Genomic DNA, 19501 nt, shown 5'->3' with positions numbered 1-19501 from the left:
TTGTGTTTGTCTTTCAGTAGTATAATTGTCTGTGAGAAGCTTAAGTATTAAGCTTCTTAACACTGGCACCTGGCTTATAGTCAGAGTGTGTCTTTTAAATATACAGGACATCTGTTAGACAGAAAAACGATGAAATCGAAATTAGCTTGATTTTTGCACATCTGCATCTATAGGAGTGTGACCTAATAACCACTCGACAGTGGTGACTATTTATTTTGGATTTATTAATTTCACCATGTCATCCTGATTATACCCAAGCTGTTGGTGTCACCTCAAATACCAAAATGTCAACAGACCAAAACCAGCAAGCCAAGGAAAGCATCCCTTATCTCACCCCATCGATTCCCACCAGTTTGACTGTCACTAAAATGGTCCCTAAATGGAAAAAATCCTGTAATACCAGTCAAGGGCATTCACCATTCTCGGGGGGGGGGGGTTTCCAATTGATTGCCAACATATTATCAGATCAACTCAGATCCATTTTGTATTCCCGTTCTAATGTTGTGGCTGGCCCCATGTGCAGTAGGGTCAAGTAACCAGACACATATTCTGCAGAGAGGTGTTAATAGTATGGTCAGAGCAGGCAATGCCTGTCCGTGTCTGTCTTCTGTAGCTGTGTATCACAGGGAGGACCACCTCTCTCTGCTCTCTAGGGCTTAACAGACTGCTGAGTGCAGGGTGTTAGTAAGCACACACACACAACACACAACACACACACACACACACACACACACACACACACATACTCTCTCCTGAGTGTACGGGAGCTTGGGAGATGCAACACAGCCTATTTCACCGCAAATTAGGTTAATCACACTCCAGAGAGGCCCAGTTAATAACACTCATAAAGCCTATTAAGATGGCACCAAAATTGCTGGTGTCTGAACATCTGATGGACGCTTAGGCTATAATGCGTCTGCTTCACACTGTGGCAAAAAACGACTACTACTTAAAATCACACTTACATAGAGTATCACGTGTTTTACACATGCGCCGGGTTGTTTTCTCATGAAATTACATTTCATCGCGTCTAGGCATGGTTGTTGAAGTATCCATCTAAGATATTCTAATCTTTAATAAGGTCCTCTACATCCTATAAGCCATGCTAGGCCTGTATGTATGTATGTATGTATGTATGTATGTATGTATGTATGTAACATGCCAATAGGCTTTTCTGCACACTTAAAAACACATAATTGCAATCGGGAATGCTTAGGAGAAAATATGCTAATCATGACAGCCTCAGGTCCAATTAAGCCGTCATTCCCGTGCACCTGTTGTAAACAACCGTCTTATGCTAATTCTCCAAACCCCACGTTTGTCAGCCATCTTAATGTTAGGTCCATGTATAATTGGCTTTCCGTGTATTGTGTTTTTTTATTTTTTGGAGTATCAAATATTTATAAGGCCTTAATTTAATCAACCCAGATGGAAGAAAGACCCACTGACCAATCCCCCCCAGACCTGCTGATGATGTTTCACGGGTGGGTTTCTCTCTCTGGTTGTCTGATGACATCTACCTTTAGCGCCATGACAGCTCACCGTGGGGGGACGGGGGGGGGACTGAAACGGTCCGACGTCCATGCGAGAGCGATCATGCCGAGGAACATGATAGTCCCTATAGGTTAAGGCTACCCAGCCATACTAACACTATTATTCTATACAATTACAGAGAGAGAAAGAGGTAGCAGCGAGGGACATCTTAAGCTAGAACAAACCTGTGGAGAGGCCGCTTTGTGGAGAAATAATATCAATATCTCCGGGGCACTCCCACACACTATGCATTAAGGTCCCTAGGGTGGGCCTGGGAGGTAAAGGAATAATGTCTACTTTGAGTTGTGGGTAAATCTATGACTGCTCACAACGAGCCTATGTTCTATAAAGCAGGGTTAGTAACAGGTCTTGAGCATACAGTATCCACATACATACGATAGGTGGATATTCACATACATACGATAGGTGGATGTAGATGTGCTTTCCTACCACATCCGTTCTATTCTGTTTAAGGAGTCATGTTTTTATCGTCTTATAAGAAACATCATTCTAATTATACTCACATAATGAGTAATGATTTCATGCTTGGTTAGTCAATACACGGTGGAGTGCTCAGGCAGTTTAAGCCTAGACTTTGTTTTAACGAGCTCGTACCATGATTGCATTGAAAGTTGGGTGTTGAATAGTGTCTGTGTACGTACCAATACCCCTTTTAGATCAAAACCTAGATTCCTGTGTAGCTAGTTCTTTGAAAGCGTATCACAGGAACATTCTTCTTTGATCATGATGGGTATACCTTTTAAGATGAATTTAATCAATACACTGATTTGAAACTGAAAAACTAACTAGATTTCACAGCGTGACACCAAAAGAAACTGAGATATAGGACGCCGTCTTGCCTGAATACATCTGATCGCTGGTGGATTGTTTGTTTTTACAGAAGTACAAAATGCTTCATTTACATTATACTAAACTACAGTAAACAGGGTTCCTACAAGTTTCAACAAGTCGAATTTAAGACCTTTTCTAGACCTCTTTGAATATCATTTTAGACCTATCCGCGACACCATAATGATAGCTTTTTGTCAATCTCGAGGTGATGAAATCAGGGATTTCACTGCTGTACAGACGGACCTTTTTAGGCCTTATAAATTGGATTGCTGGATTTTAGACTTAAAGGCTTTTTAAGACCAGAGCGGGAACCCTGAGTAAATAACAGTGGTGAGCGGAGGTATCGCTGTATCTGCTGAAAGCTTGTGTGACCACTGCACTCAGAACAGGTGTCTGTGTCGACCGAAATAACTTCGCTGGTCCACACTCAAAATCAGAATCACAATTGCTTTTTTACTACATCCAATGTACGGAGGTACACCAGAGTCAAATTCTTTGGCTTCGCTTCTTCAACATTGGCAAAGAATTGTACTCTTGTGTACCTGTACATTGGATGAAATAAAAGCTATCGTGATTCTCCTATTATGGGATGAGGCAGATGAGGCAGAATTGCGTCACAGCTGTGGGAATCTACGCCTGGAAAAACAAAAACGAAAAGTGTGGAGGAAGGAAGAATTGCTTTTACTACATCCAATGTACAAGAGGTACACAACAGTAAAATTATTTGGCTTCGGTTCTTCAACATTGGCAAAGAATTGTACTCTTGTGTACCTGTACATTGGACGCAATAAAAGCAATTGTGATTCTGATTTTGAGTGTGGACGACATTATTTTGGCTAAAAAGAGATTCAAGGTTTCTTATTGGGCTAGTATGTATGTAAGACCTAGGTTCTGGGCCCTGGACAGTCTGGACGGATTGATGGCAGCTGCTGGATTGAAATCAGGTGTAGTGCTGAGGCACAAATGTGTACATTTCAAGCCTGCAAACTGCGACACTTTAAATGAATGTGCAATAACACTATGTGCAATATGACAACCCTAGGGTACATAAGGTTGCAGAGAATAGGAAATGTTAGAATAGGTATAGCATAGCATAGAGTACAGCACAGTGTTTTATTTGTACAGTATAGTACAGTGGATAGTGTACATAGCCTTTATTTATGTAAACCAGCTCCTTTCCCTTCTTTTTTTTTTTCTTTCCTAGCACCAGGGGAGCCCCCCCTCCCAAATGTGGTTGTTTGGTACCTGTACTATATCAATGACAATAAAGACCATTCATTCATTCATTCATTTCATTCAGGCATAGATAAGACACACGTTTCGTCCTCGTCACTGCTATTCACATTCCATCACAGTGGCTGCTTCTATTCATACTCCCCATTGCATTGTACTCCATTAAAACACAGTGATATCAAACCTCTCCAGAGGTTTAACTCAACAGAAGCTCCTAATACATCTGTATACTCGGTCCTTAACAAACACAGTCAGCGGTTCTTACCCGGGAACACACATACACCACCCACATACAGCACAGGGAGGTATCATTAAACTGTTATCAGTAAGCCCCGTTGCTTACGCTGTACGACGACAATGAAACGCACTTTAGAACACATTAAGGAAATGAGGGTGTGGAACAACTCATCTCCACATCTGCTTCTCTGGACTGGTTGGTCAGGTCAGGGAAATGACAGAAGAAGTTTGGTGGAATTTCATGTCTAGTTCAGCCGCTGTATCCAACACATATTACTATTCAACTCTGAAGGCAATATTATTGTCCAGAATTATTGATCGACATTGTGGAAAATGTTTAGTGATTTTGGAAATCCCTGTCGGCATGAAATCATACTGTTACTGCAGGTGGTGGCAGATGGATCTCTTCTATTCAGAGCCATTTCCTTTCTGTTCATATCTTATATGAGGTGCATAGTTAGAGGAAGATTGGTTAGTTAACGGCATACAAGAGCAGCTGTGAAGGTGGGGCACTCTGCTCCGGTCGATGTCATTAGGCTTTTGTTAACATTTACCGGCGATTGTAGTCAGCCACCGGAACAAACTTCATAGAATCTGATATGGTGACAAATGCTGCCATCTCAAACTTAAAACCATCTAGGCTAATTAATGAGAGTCCTATGCAAATTGAACAGATCATATGAACATCTGTATCAAAAATCACAAAGTCCTCTGCCAAGTAAAGTCACCCATTTCAAAGGTTGAAGTAGGGTATTTTGTAACAGGTACATTTTGTTTACATTTTCATACTGTATGTATGTGTTTGTGTGTGAGAGAGATACAGAGAGGGAGAGGGAGGGAGGGAGAGAGAGAGAGGGAGACAGCTAGAGAGAGAGGAGAGAGGGAGAGGGAGATACAGAGAGGGGGAGGGAGGGAGGGAGAGAGAGAGGGAGACAGCTAGAGAGAGAGGAGAGAGGGAGAGGGAGATACAGAGAGGGAGAGGGAGGGAGGGAGAGAGAGAGAGTGAGGGAGACAGCTAGAGAGAGAGGAGAGAGGGAGAGGGAGAGAGAGAGAGAGAGAGAGACAGCGAGAGAGAGATAGAGGGGGGGAGTGAGAGAGAGAGAGAGAGACAGAGACAGAGAGAGAGAGAGACAGCGAGAGAGATAGGGGGGGGGGGGTGAGACAGAGAGTGAGAGAGAGAGCGCAGGAGAGATATACAAAGCTTTCTGTCTGGGCGCCAGACATGTCGTGCGTCAACGTGTACGTTTGGCGACCCCCAGTGTGCAGTATGTGAAAGTTGTATTCAGTTTCTTCAACAAAAACAAAAAAGCTGGAAAAAATGAATCTTCATGCGATTCATGACCATCATGACATGGTGCACTAAACATGTACCCAGACATAACTCGATGTACACAATGATAAACGTTGTGACAGTGGAAGATTGGCTAATCAAAGTAATATTGCCAAGGTAGCCAGATACCAAAACACCCAATACAGCCTTATTCCAAACAGACGCTCATAACTCTCCAGTACAGTAGATAGAAAAGGCAGCATTTTGTCGAATTGGGCGTTATGCAAAATGTGAAACACGGAGGAGATCCTGACTCAAACAATGGCACGATGCATTCCCACTGACCCTAACTTAAAGACCGCTAATTACATAGGATGGATAGAGTCTAAATACATTCTTACCTGCGTGCAATACACCGTTTTATCCACATTTTCTCGACCAAAAATCCCGAGTCAGTCCTCCAGGTATCCTCCCATTTAGATGTGAGGATGTTTCCACTAAAGTCGACAGCGGCTCAATTACACTCAAGTGACGAATCTTACTCCCAATGTCATTATTAACGCACACATTCTACGGCTATATCCTTCAACATAGCCAACATAAAAATTACTCCAAATATGCTGTCAATCCTGCTATATAACAACCACCGAAGCCTTTGGAAATGCAAAAAAAAAGAGGCTACTTTGTCTTGGCAAATGATCTTCCTTTTAAAACCAGGCGGAGTGGATGAGGGCGCGCGGGGACCGTGGACAGGTGGTCTTACTGTCTGGATGGCTTCTAAAAGGTGTCCTCTGACCACTTGTGTCGGTCAAACTTTGTCTTTAGACAAATCATCGGGTTTACTCCACTAGAAAGTCAAAAAGCGGTGGAAAAAGAACACGGGAGGAGGAGAGGCAAGGTGATTCGTCGGCATCCTCAGTCATGGAGCGCTGAAAATGACCACGCACTTTTCTACGGTATTGACAGGTGGAGCGACGAGACACATCAGAGAAAGAAAGGTGCCCAGCGTGGGTCGTTACATCTTTAAGTCAAAAACCCCGAAAAGATGCGCCGAAGAATTTCGAAAAGCGCCGGTTCACGTTCACCGTTGGCCAAAATTCCCCATTACGCACATCTTTTGGAGAATTAATGTGAATATAGGTTCAAATGGGGGGGGGGGAAGAAGACATACATTAGAAATAGACTAGGTTAAGAGTACGGTTGTTCTCTCGGATGAGCGAGTTTGCAGAGCGCCAGATGTATATAGGCTACTGTAGGGGTGAGCGGTAGGCTATAGGGGGGAATAAGCACTAGGCATTTGAAGAGAGAGAGAGTGCAATGTTATTCTCACACCCGGCGCTGGATCTTCCTGTCTCCGTGCCTCTCGCAGACTGACTAACAAACCCGCTGGTCCCTTTTTCGGCTGACACTGCCGTGACGTCATTTTAAAGTACAATAATGTGATATCGGGTGCGTTCGTAAATTCGCTCGCAGAACGCCGGAGCGCACACTGGGTTCAACGTCATCAAGGGAGCAAGTCATGTGATTGGACAAGAGGCATTCCACGAGTGTTGATCAGATTCCAGAGCGAATTTTACGAACGCAGCCATTGCGAACCACATGCAACAAACTCGAGAGTCGTCACTCAGGTCTCGCCCCGGCCGCGTCTATTTGCACACCTGTACCACAAGATGTTCGAGGTGCCGCGCACCCCCCGCCATCACATTAGACTCAACACACTGAGGTAACCACGTGAAAACCTTATCTATGACAAGCTGAATGAATGAATGGTCTTTATTGTCATTGATATAGTACAGGTACCATACAACGAAATTTGGGAGGGGGCTCCCCTGGTGCTTGGAAAAAAGACTAAAAACAAGAAGGGAAAAGAGCTGGTTTACATAAATAAAGGCTATGTACACTATCCACTATACTATACTATACAAATAAAACACTGTGCTGTACTCTATGCTATATACCTATTCTAACATTTCCTATCTATTCTAACATTTCCTATCTTAGCTCAGCTCTTGCGTGAGACGGAAACAATTGCAGGCTTTCTGGTACACCGGGGGTCAATGTGTCAGACAGGTGCGCTCAGCTGTTGAAATCTCAACCTTTTTCGCCACTGCGATTTGCACAAAGAACATATGACTGTACCTGCAGTATTTGTGTTATGTTTGAGGGACCCTCAATGAGGGTGAACCATTGAGATTCACATGCATCACTGGCGTAACATGTCAGAACGTTTTCTGTTGTGAGTGCAGAAAACACGAATGTGCCTAATAGGAGAAACCAACATGTTTTGATTTGATTTGATTTATTAGGTTTCGCCATCAGATACTCTTCCAGGGGTCCGCACAGAACATATACATATAAGTCATCATAAAAACATAATAACAAAGGAAAATGACATCACAGAACATATAACAAAGGAGGAAAACATCAACATACATAACAGCAACAACAACAAAAAGATTGAACATAACACCAGAGAACTTTGCATTGCATTGATCAGCATAGATCTAACATAGTTGTCAAAGCATTGTCAAAGCACTGTCAAAGCACTTTGAGCTGCAAGGTTTGCAGGAAAAGTGCTATACAAATAAAAGTTAGTAGTAGTAGTAGTAGTAATAGTAGTAGTAGTAGTAGTAGTAGTAGTAGTAGTAGTAGTAGTAGTAGTAGTAGTAGTAGTAGTAGTAGTAGTAGTAGTAGTAGTAGTAGTAGTAGTAGTAGTAGTAGTAGTAGTAGTAGTAGTAGTAGTAGTAGTAGTAGTAGTAGTAGTAGTAGTAGTAGTAGTAGTAGTAGTAGTAGTAGTAGTAGTAGTAGTAGTAGTAGTAGTAGTAGTAGTAGTAGTAGTCAATGCTGCTTCCAATGAATTGTAATTATTCAAAGGTTCCATAGACATGATCAGCCCATGTAACGTTTATTACTGCATTAAAACATACTCTGTACAATACCCTCATTACTGCATTCAGGGGTACAGATGAATTCTGGGGTACAGATGCACAGATCCAAGTGGAGTAAACGTTAGTGACTCTCCAGCAGATGGAGATTGTCATCTCTCTCTCCCCCTCACACTCTCTCTCCCCCCCTCACTCTCTCTCTCGCCCTCCTCCCTCTCTCTCTTTCTCTGTCTTCATTGGCTCCCCTGTGTGTGTGTGTGTGTGTGTGTGTGTGTGTGTGTGTGAGTGCGTGTGCGTGTGCGTGTGCGTGTGCGTGTGCGTGTGCGTGTGTGTGTGTGTGTGTGTGTGTGTGTGAGCGCGTGCATGCATATGCTGTTTTACCTCAGAGATATTCACAGGTTGCTGTGCGTCAGTCAGACAGTGGGTGGTTCTGGTTCACATGAAGGAATCATGAACCCAAACTGGTCCTGGTGAAACAGCTGTTGTGTAAGTCATTAACGCCTCGCGAAAGATAAGGGATTTGTGGCCACTACAGTGCATCTGCATAGCTGGATCCAGTGCCTTAGAACAGCTTTTGTGCCCACTACTTTTTGCTGAATGAAAGAAAGTGTGCCTTGATTAGATTAGATTCAACCTTTCTGTCATTGCACAGAGTACAGCGAAATGTCTTTTTTGCTCTAGGCACACAGGGTCAGCTATAGACAGCGCCCCTGGAGCAATTAGGGGTTAAGTGCCTTGCTCAAGGGCACAGCGGCAGTGCTAGGCACCTTAGATATGATGCCAGCAACCCTCCAGTCACCAGCTCACATGCAGCTCCCTCCTGAGGCGGGGATCGAGCCAGCGAGGGGGATTGTTGATAGCCGGCCTCTCTAACCTCTAGGCTACCGCCGCCTAAGGCTAAGTGCTGAGGCTAAGTCTCTGGAAAGATAAGGTAGAGAGTTTTCCGGTATTTCAGAGAAGAGTATACTGCATGATATTGCTCAGGGATTGTGTTCCAAAGAGTTTACTTTGCCATTAGCTACATTGGAAACTGTGAGATTCAGTTATACAACTTTACCTTTGTGTTAAATGTTTCACACCTGTAAGGGGCATCTTGGGGCATCTTTGCCAAGCAATAACCATGTTACAACTTTCCAAAAAAACAATGTTGGGCATCTCTCAACCCCATCGAGGTCAAATGTGGTCAATAAGAGTGTATTCTCTACTGTATATGCTGGAGGTGGTCGAGCAATGTTTACCCTAAGAATTGCTTTGTTTTTTACTCACTTTGTTAGCAATTTCTCGAAAGCAAAGTGCTAATACAAATGAAATAATCTGAGTAAAGTCAAGGCTTAATTTATTTTCAGGAGTCACAAGGATGACCTTTCTATCTACCCAAAGTACGGTTTTTCGTATTCTTTTATATGAGACGTCTTACTGAATAATGGTTACTTACTGATTGGTGTTATACGCCACGACTTCCCCATTAAAAGAGGAGGCCTGGGGAACAGGCAAGCGTGCCAGTATTATGATGAATGGGTTACGTTGCACTTGTTATACTGTTGGGGGACTCTCCACTCTGCACTACAGAAAGCTTCATAAGGGATCTAGCTACGGAATATCTTGGTTGGGAGTTTCACAGGAATATTAAACATAACGCGATCTCTTTATCCTGACTTGGCACAAATGTCACATTTGCACTTTAGATAAAGTTGTATGCTGGGTTCATACACCTTTTTTGTGTTTCGGCTACCCCTACACCCTCTAGACGTAACACTGTATATTCAACAAATATACTTGTATAGGAATACGTCCTGGATATGACAAATACTGTATGTCAATGTCGCCATTGTGTGTTTATTAGTGAAGAGATTATACTCGTATAATAATTTGTTTGCCAGGGTGTTTTTTTTCCCATCTCTTCCTTCCTAAATGAGAGCATTACAGCTGTCCACACGCGTGTGCGTTTAATTTCGGCGCTCGTGTTAACAGGTTCGGAGAAGAAGCCAGACGACAGCCTCGTTTGAGCCGCGTGTCTCACGCTGTGCGGCCGCTCTGACCTGTTTACATGGCCGCCGAAACGAAACGCACACGCGCTGCTGAGGTAGAGGGATCCAGTGTGGCCCAGCGCATTATACATTTACTCTACTTTGCTTCCCGCTGTTTTTTGGGCAGCTAGCCAAGCCGTCAGACCGGCTAACATGCATGTCATGCCCAGCTCTTGACCGCACATGACCTGTGGACTCTACAGTAAGCCAATAGCTGATTTGTTTGATGTAACAAAAATTGATAGTCTTCCATGCTTATCGGCAGCACTTTTTTTCTCTGGGCCAACGTTGAATTATTAATACACCTCAGAACAGAGTAAACCTGCCAACTTCTGCCTGGCTCGCTTTCAGTGGACGGTCAGACTTTGATCATCCCTTTTTTTTGTTTATTTATTTCTGTTACAGTTGTAGAGAGATGCTTTGGAATTACAGAATGACTACACACAGCCATTATGACCATCAAAGCTCCAGCCAGTCCGCTGTACAATGTTAATTTGTGACGACGATCAGAAATGTATGCGATCGCTAAATCATGCACACGACAACCAGTGTATGATAATATGTACATCTAGGGAGTGAACCTGGGACGCTGGGATTCACTGCTGAACCCTCTGGAGGTGTCGTGGGCTTATCAGTGAAACACTCATGAAGGAGGGCGCCCACTTGACAACCCAAAGGATGCCATCGCTCATTAGAACACTCATTAGAGTCTCATCGGTGCCTATAGGTCCCTCTATTGAGGGATATCAACATCTAGTCCTACACAACAGATCTGTATATATTTTTTTAATACAATATAAAATGAGATAGGTTATATGTAGTCCAAACATAATCGATGAAGAATGATATGCAGTGCCACGGCCGTTTCCTGAGAATGTTGTTTCAGGGTGAACGAGAGGAGATAGCAATATTGGTTTTGAGTCCTGTCTCGACATCTCAATGCTCTGCTTCAGGCTATCCCCTCTATGGTCCTGTGAGATCTGAGAGACAAAAGGAGGGTGTGTGTGTGTGTGTGTAGTGTTGTGTTGTATTACTTTGTGTGAGAACTAATTTGCGTGCGTGTGTGAGAGAGAGAGAGAGAGAGACGAGAGAGAGAGAGAGAGAGAGAGAGAGAGAGAGAGAGAGAGAGAGAGAGAGAGAGAGAGAGAGAGAGAGAGAGAGAGAGAGAGAGAGAGAGAGAGAGAGAGAGAGAGAGAGAGGGAGTGTGCTGGGCAGGAGAGCTATTAGACAGTGTGTGGATGAACCAGCACCATTGATCTCCTGCCATCCTATTCTGTGTGTCTCTGTGATACTAGACACTCCCCACTGAGGCCCTGGCATCCACAGCTACATCTACCCTTCTCTCTCTCTCTCTTTCTCTCTCTCTCTCTCTCTCTCCCCTCTCTCTCCTCGCTCTCTCTCTCTCCCCTCTCTCTCTTTCTCTCTCTTTCTCTCCTCGCTCTCTCCTCTCTCCTTACCTCTCTCTCCTCTCTCTCTCTCCCCCCCTCCCCGTCCCCCTCCCCCCTCTCTCTCTCCTCTCTCTCCTCACTTTCTCCCTCTCTCTCTCTGCTCGCTCTCTCTCCTCTCTCTTTCTCTCCTCACTCTCTCTCTCCCCCTCTCCCCCCCTCTCTCTCCTCTCACTCTCTCTCTCTCTCTCTCTCTCTCCCTCTCTCTCTCCCTCTCTCCCTCTTCTCCTCTCTATCTTTCTCCCTCTCTCGCTTTCTCTCTCTCTCCCTCTCTCTCTTCTCTCTCTCTTCTCTCTCTCCTCTCTCTCTCTCCTCTCTCTCCCCCCCCCCCTCTCTCTCTTTCTCCCCCCCTCTCTCTTCTCCCTCTCTCTCTCTCTCTCTCCCCCTCTCCTCTCTCCCTCTCTCTTCTCCCTCTCTCTCTCTCTCTCTCCCCCCTCTCCTCTCTCCCTCTCTCTCTCTTCTCTCTCTCCCTCTCCTTCCCTCTCTCTCCTCTCACTCTCCCCCTCTACTCTCTCCCCCTCTCCTCTCTCTCTCTCCCTCTCTCTCTCTCTCCCCCCTCCCTCCCTCTCTCTCTCTCTCTCTCTCTCAGACACAGAGCCAGCCTGTCAGTGCACTGGCCCAGTGCCAACCTCACAGTTAAATGTCAGATATTGTCAGTTCAGACACAACCAACACATTATTTCCAATGTTTCAACTTGTATTCACCTAAAAATACATACTTGGCCTGGAGGGAAAGGAGGATGACATTTTGATTGTGGCGTGAGTGAAGGAGAGGATAGAGTGGAAATGTTATGCCCTGAGAAAAGGCATCAAATGGTTACGTCAGAGAGAGAGGAGAGAGAGGGGAGAGAGAGAGAGAGAGAGAGAGGAGAGAGAGGGGAGAGAGAGAGAGCGAGGAAAGAAAGAGAGAGAGTACATTACCTTAGTACAGGTACAAGATGTTGACTAACTCTGACGGTCTTACCCCTGTTGGATGACTTATGATCTTCTGTCATGTTGAGTTGTCAATCTCGTTGTCATCATGATTGTTTCACTCAAATTGTCTCCACACTGGTTTTGACCGAGGGGCGGCTGTGGCGCAGGAGGTAGAGCTGCCGTCTAATGATCGCAAGGTTGGCAAATCAGCGGTTCGAGCCCCGGCTGGCCACATGTCGAAGTGTCCTTGGGCAAGACACTGAACCCCAAAATTGCTCCCAGTGAGCGGGCCGGCGCCTTGCATGGCAGCTTGCCGCCATTGGTGTGTGAATGTGTGTGTGAACGGGTGAATGAGAGGCTGTTGTAAAGCGCTTTGGAGCAGCTTTGGAGCAGCAAAAAAGGCGCTATATAAGTGTAGTCCATTTACCATTTACCATTTACTGAGTTGTCTTGTAGACGTGCTGAGCTTTCGATTGCTGGTTAGAGGAACGCTGTCTCTGTCTCTAGTGTCTGGTTCCTAGCGGCTGTGTCTCAGGAGGTAGAGCCGGCATCTAATGATCGCAAGGTTGGCGGTTCAATCCCCGGCTGGCCACGTGTCGAGGTGTCCTTTGGCAAGTCCTCGGGCAAGACACTGAACCCCAAATTGCTCCCAATTAGCGGGCCGCCGCCTTGCATGGTAGCTTGCTGCCATTGGTGTGTGAATGGGTGAATGAGAGGCCATTGGCCATTGCTATATAAGTGCAGTCCGTTTACAATGATATCTTATTGGAGTTCCTTGTCATGCTGTAGGTTTTCCACTTCCGGAGGTTAATGTCGTAATGTGTATTTTGATTAGAGTTAGAGATTAGAGAGTAAAATAAAACGTTATGTAAATGTGTTTTTATGTAAATGTATTGATGATAGTAAGTGATCCCCCAAAAATGTTGTACAAGTGATGATTCACTGATTTGCGAATGTAAATGCGTTAGTTGGCTCTGTGAATCATAGCATCAGTGCCGGAGAGTAGGAATCAATTTCCAGTGTGGGAGACGGACACCTACTCTTTCCAAAAACATCACCAGAATTGGCAGCTCTCTCCTAGTGCTTGGAAGCACCAGAACCAAACCAACAACAGTATCCCCTGATCAACAACAAATACATACCAGAATAGCCCTAAAAGGGGGTGGAGATGGAACCTTCCTCATCGATTATATTCGTTCTAAATATGATGTTGTTTCATTTCCTTTTTTTATTAAGGTTCAAACTTGTTTCTCACACAAAATGCCCAAAGATGCAAATAATACCGCTTAAGCAACGTCTGTACAACTAGACAAAGGGGACACAGTCTGTGAGAGGTATGAGAGGGGACTGACCTTGGAAAACTGTTTTTTGGAGAACTTGGAGAAGTTGTTTGGAAGTACCCTTCTCAATTCAGTTATTGAGGCCTACAGTACATAATACATGTCCCAAGAAGACCCAAGAAGTCTCTAACGCTGAAAAGGTCTAACTCCAAAGAAGTCGATATTTGCAGTGCTTTAATCCCAAAAGTATAAATGTACAGTCTGGGCCAGGATAGAATACATCTTTGTTCTAGGTAAATATGAATATATTAATATTCTTGTACACATCCACACGCACACACACACACACACACACACACACACACACACACACACACACACACACACACACACACACACACACACTAAAGCACTAGAATGTTCTGCATTCTGCAGTCTTTTTTAATGATTTGAAAGACAAGGGCATATTTAGACAGGGCTGTCAAGGTAAAACACAGCATTAAAAAGCCACAGGTAATAATTCCCTGGAACACACTCAAGTGCACTTCACTTATGTTTATTGGAATATCTAAACCATACAGTTTAATGGAGGATCTCTCTAACGAATCAGAGATCCTCCTGCTTTGTGATGTCATCGTGAGAGAGTACCTGGGAGGACAGTGAGCGTGGGTGCACTGGAAAAAGTCATTGCTATGGAAACAAGGAAACACGGGTAACACTGACAGAGAGAAATACATAGGCCAGGACACGAACAGAAACTGTGCTGTGTGGGGAAGAGTAAATGTACAAATTGACTAAAACAAACTAAACAAAGCACATGCCAATGGCATATGATTTGATCTAGTCTTGTCTTGGTCGTTGATAAAGCTGTATAATATTTTTTCCTCCCCACTCACAATGAAATATAAGTCGATTCTATTAGCCGTTGCTTTCAGTTCAGGATACCGTAATGGGAACCTGGAATGTGAGATAATGTAAATTTTTTGGGTATTGATGAACATTTCGAAACATTCATGACATGGCACTTTAGAACAACCTGGATCCCTGCCTCATGGCAGGTGATTATACAATGTTTTGACATCTTTCACTTGCTGTGTGTGTGTGTGTGTGTCTGTGTCTGTGTCTGTGTCTGTGTCTGTGTGTGTCTGTGTGTCTGTGTGTGTGTGTGTGTGTGTGTGTGCATGTGTGTGCGTGTGTGTGTTTGTGCCTAAATGTTCCGCAAGGAGGGTTGCTTACATTTGTAACGTTTTTCTCCAGTTCACTGGCTATGACCTCGTCATTAACATCCAGAAAGTGTTTCTGACATGCTTTCTTTGTTCCTAAGCAGCCATATGTTTCCATTCATCATCATTAAAGGCGCACCTGTCTGGTAAGTTATCTAACGTACATTGTATTGTAGACAATAGGCCTAAACTGTGGGCTCTAATGTGGTCCTGCTCAAAGTGTCCGAGCGACAAATAGACCCCAAATCCACAACCTGCTCATAACATCTCCTTGATCCTGATCGACAGCTGTCAATCAAGTACTGCAGCTCCGCCCGTTTCTCCAAATTAATTCGAGGTCGAAGCTGTTGTTGGGATAGAATCAATCAATCAACCAATCAATCAATCAGCTGTCTTTGTACTTTTCACAAAGACAATTGTCTGAAAGTGCTTTACAACAAGAAGAATTACAAACAATATAAAGATTAAATACAATGCGAATAATATTGAAAAACCACAGAACGGTTTCCCCTCCCCTTACGTGCACATGAGCGGTGGTAATAACTGGGGTCGTTTGTTTCAATCTAGTTCTAAAAGCAAAATGTCCTCCCGTCATCTGGAAAATGCGCCTGCCAGAAAATGGGGGGACATTGGAGCAATGAAATGGCAGAATAACCATAATCCCACAACTACTACCCAATAAGCAAAATATAGCTGGAGTCTAGTCGGCGGACACAGAGGCCAACAGCAAGCTAGCGTAACCAATATCACAGTTGGTTGGTCAGGGGGATTAGGTACCATGAGATATCTACAATGGACGCCGGCATGAGTGGACAGGCCCAGCGACCAGACAAAGACAACTAGCAGTTAGCGCGCTAAGGAGGAAGCAGATAAAGAACTAGCACGGGGTTACTGAGGCAGAAAGCGGAGAGCGAGAGCGAGAGCGCGAGAGAGAGAGAGAGAGAGATACTCTGGAGATAAAGATTCTCGATATATACACAAATATCGAGCATGTGTAAAGGTAAAGATGAAAGGCATGCGTATGTCAGTGAATCAGATCAGGTCAGAATCACTTTTATTACGTCTCATCATGATACAGAAGTACACATGAGTGAAACTCTTTGGCTTTGGTTCAGCGGTGCCTCAAATTAATACGACTTGCGTTCCCGCTGGTTCACACGGAGTCAGGTTATTAACCGCTGGAGACAGAGAGAGGCTAAGCAAAGCGATCATATTGTTTTATTGGGTCGCGCCAATGCTGTGATGACATGTAGAGTAAAATGAACTGCTGTTGTACTTTGGATTAAACTCTAATCTGATATGAGCCTGTGAAGAATCTGATTGGGGTCATGACCCTCGGGGGCCGGGGGAGGGGAGGGAGGGAGGGGAGGGCGGGGGGGGTGGCTGGTGGGGCGGAACGGAAAGAGCTAGAGGAAAGGGGGGGGGCGGGGGGGAGCAAAATCATAGCACAACCTCAAATGCCCTCTAAATCACCAGTAACATGGGGAAACTCAATCTATGTACCATGTACCCTAGAGATTTGGAAGTGCATTGAAAATGGTGGGGGGAAATGATTGACCCCCCCCACGATGAAATTAGAGAGAGGGGACTGTGGATGGGTCCCCATCCGTTTGTATGTTCGCGTGTGGCATTCTCAAACACCACTGGGACAATGTTTGGCGAAACTTGAATGAATGCCATAGAGATCCGGTATTTACAGAATTACTCTGATTGGCCCAGAGGGGGGGGCTATAGTAAACCCCTGAAAGTCCTAATTAGCCGTGGGGGACGACTTGTTTACTGTAGACTTGTTCTATACATTAGTAAAGTCGTTCTAACAGCAGATTAAAAAAAAACTTTTTTTTTTAAACTATTAACACATCATAATACAGTGCACTGTAAGCGCATTATCCGAACAGCCTTCAGCCAGAGCGAGAAGACAAATGGGTAGTATGGCCGGAGACACAAAAGCAAAGATGATTACCATCATCCCTTCAAGGGGCCCTCGCCTCGTTCTTTCTAAATGTCAAGCTTGTGAAGCTTGTAAGAAGAGAAGAGAGAAAAGAAAAAAGTTCATAGCCGGAGTCTCTTAAATCTCTTGGTTGACATTTCTTATTGCTCAGCGCCAGAGTGATTTAAGCCGTCCCACGGGCACTGCCTGTCGGAGTAATACCATAAATTTGTACTAATTCAGTTTCAGTGACAAACCCCCTTGCACTGAGAGCACCGGTCGGTCGGTCTCCCACCAACCCGGCACTGCCCGTAAGTGGGCAAGTCGGAGAGGAGAATGAGAGAGCGAGAGAGTGTCAATGTCGATGTTTTCCCGAGTTCGGCGTTCATTAGAATGTTGCGGAAAACTTACGGCAGTGGAAAATCTTTATGAGTGTGTCGGGCCACCGGGGGGACATTGGGGGCGCAAAACTGGGACAATTGCATGTAACTTGAAGCGAAAAAACTTTGAGTTACATGGATGCATGGATCAATGATTCATGCTCAGATTGTTGTTCGCCGATGCAGAGGAAGTGTGGGATACTGTACATGTCGGTGCCGCATCAATATGCCGACGGACCGTTGTGCCGACAGCCCTCCCTGCATGTGAATGCTCTCCGCTTCTCTGTTACGGTACATGTGGGAAGACGGTACATGTGGGAAAACTAGGGTTAGGGTTAGGTGCTACGTCGACTTGGTACATGCTGGCATGTCTAACCCTAACCCTAATCCTATCCCTAACCCTAACCCCAACCGTAGCACCCTAGCACCTAACCCTAACCCTAGTTTTCCCACATGTACAGTCTTGTCAGCTCTCGCAGAAATCCGCTAATAAACTGTCGGCATCGTGGTCCGTCGGCATCGTGGTCCGTCGGCACAGCGGGTGGGCCCCGTACATGTCATCGACTGTTTGCCGTGGGGGGCTGTAGGCACATCTCTAGGATGTTGTGTTGTTGGGATCAGTTGCCCGAAAGCTTTGTATTATATTTTTTAATCACTTAAGTGTTTATTGGGTTTCAGCATAGACATGGACAGAACAGTATTTCTTCTTAACAAAGGGCAAAGAAATACAGCATGGCCCATAAACAGATGGGTAAGAAAGCTTTGTATTATTACGATCATCTTTAATGTACGTCGTCCACTGTACTTTAGATGATCCTGATCATGCAATGAACCTCTTTGGAAACTCACCCCTGAGCGATAAATGTTGTGTTTTTATCTCAATATATTACTGGAGCTAGAGTTTTAATTTCCCAGAGAGCAAGTAGATAAATGTGGGTAAACACTGTACAGTACAACTCGTATCACGTTCAGAGGAGTGTGCCAGAGCTGTAATTATGCAGACGATCAGTCTGGAAGTATGTTAAACAGCCTTTATCACACTCTTTACAAATACCCAAACATGCCAGTGAATGTGAATGAATAAATGAAAGATATGCATATTTTGAATACCGTGGCGTACATCATTATATTCGTACGGCTAATCTAAAGTATATGGGGATGATCAAAATCACTGTTGTAATATTTACAAACATGTAATGAACAAGGGTAATCAATCATGATGTGACGATCTACATTTTCATGAATAACCATAATTAGTCATCATGAAACTGGTTTTGGAGGACCAAATTTCATGAGTGTAAGGCATTATTTGTTGTTATTTTACCAGCATTTCCATTAGATTACTCTTTAAAAAAACACACACTTTCAGTGAGTCCGGGAACAACAAGGGAACTCACCCCGACACAACCCCGTTTGAACTCTGCACTTCTAAAAAAAATAAGTGCCTCCTCTACAAATCCAAAAAGCTCCCTCTTCGCCTCTTTAGACTCTTTTCTCGAATGCAGCACTTTCTCCCCGGCTGGCGTTAGTGACTCTCTGAGCTATTATTCTAATCACCTCCTAATACCTTCAGCCATGGGTTCCCCTGCGCTCCCCTTCCACCTTCCGTGGCATGTCATTTATTCTCAAAACATCGATTTAGGATCAGAGTGCAGCCCAGACTTAATGTCGCTCTCTCAATATTATTCATATGTTTATTGAGAGGCCTTTAAAGTTCCCCTGGACCCCGCTGTTGCCCTCTCAGTGATATACTCCCACGAGGCTTCAGGACAGGTGATTTGAATGATTTATGCCTCTCCTTCTACGTTGGTTTGGTTTCCTTGTTAAAGTAAAACGCCCGTGTGTGGCCCCCAGCACTTTGCTGATTGGAGATCCACTTTTCCTGAATACCTTAGCTGTCATTGGGGAAGCATTGCTGTGTCCTTTTTTTATGTGGACATTTGCTAATTGCTAATCAGGTATCTCTGCTAACTTCAGAGATGCTGTGACTGTTGTTGGTGATGTGACATACTGAAAGTATTCAGACCCCTTCACCTTTTCCACATTTTGTTTGTGTTATAGACTTGATTTAAAATGAATTAAATTAAAATAATTTAAAAATATATTTATTCCAAACATTAAGTTAATTACTATTCTCCTTGCATTAAGATGGACCCAATTCAACTTATTGAGTGATTTGTTGAAGACTTGCGCATTTTAAGAGCGTTATAGCAAAGGGTCTGAATACTTATGTACATGAGGTATTTCTGTATTTACATTTTAATAAATGTACTGACATTTCAAAAAACATG

The 19501-nt window shown here is 44.2% G+C and overlaps 1 protein-coding gene across 1 annotated transcript in view; it reads right to left on the bottom strand.

Annotated features, from left to right (window-relative positions):
• The window catches only part of ajap1 (adherens junctions associated protein 1), a gene marked incomplete at both ends in the record, with an annotated part of 43782 nt that extends 38227 nt beyond the window's left edge, over positions 1–5555 (bottom strand). The window contains one exon of the mRNA XM_080533653.1: positions 5527–5555. Within this exon, the coding sequence (XP_080389779.1) occupies positions 5527–5555 (29 nt within the window). The remainder of the gene's footprint in view (positions 1–5526) is intronic.
• Between the last annotated feature and the right edge of the window lie 13946 nt (positions 5556–19501).

This window comes from Nansenia antarctica (genome assembly GCF_963989245.1).
Source record: "Nansenia antarctica genome assembly, chromosome: 6".
Taxonomy (NCBI): domain Eukaryota; kingdom Metazoa; phylum Chordata; class Actinopteri; order Argentiniformes; family Microstomatidae; genus Nansenia; species Nansenia antarctica.
Note: the sequence above shows the minus strand (reverse complement) of the source record. Positions and strands in the feature narration are given on the sequence as shown.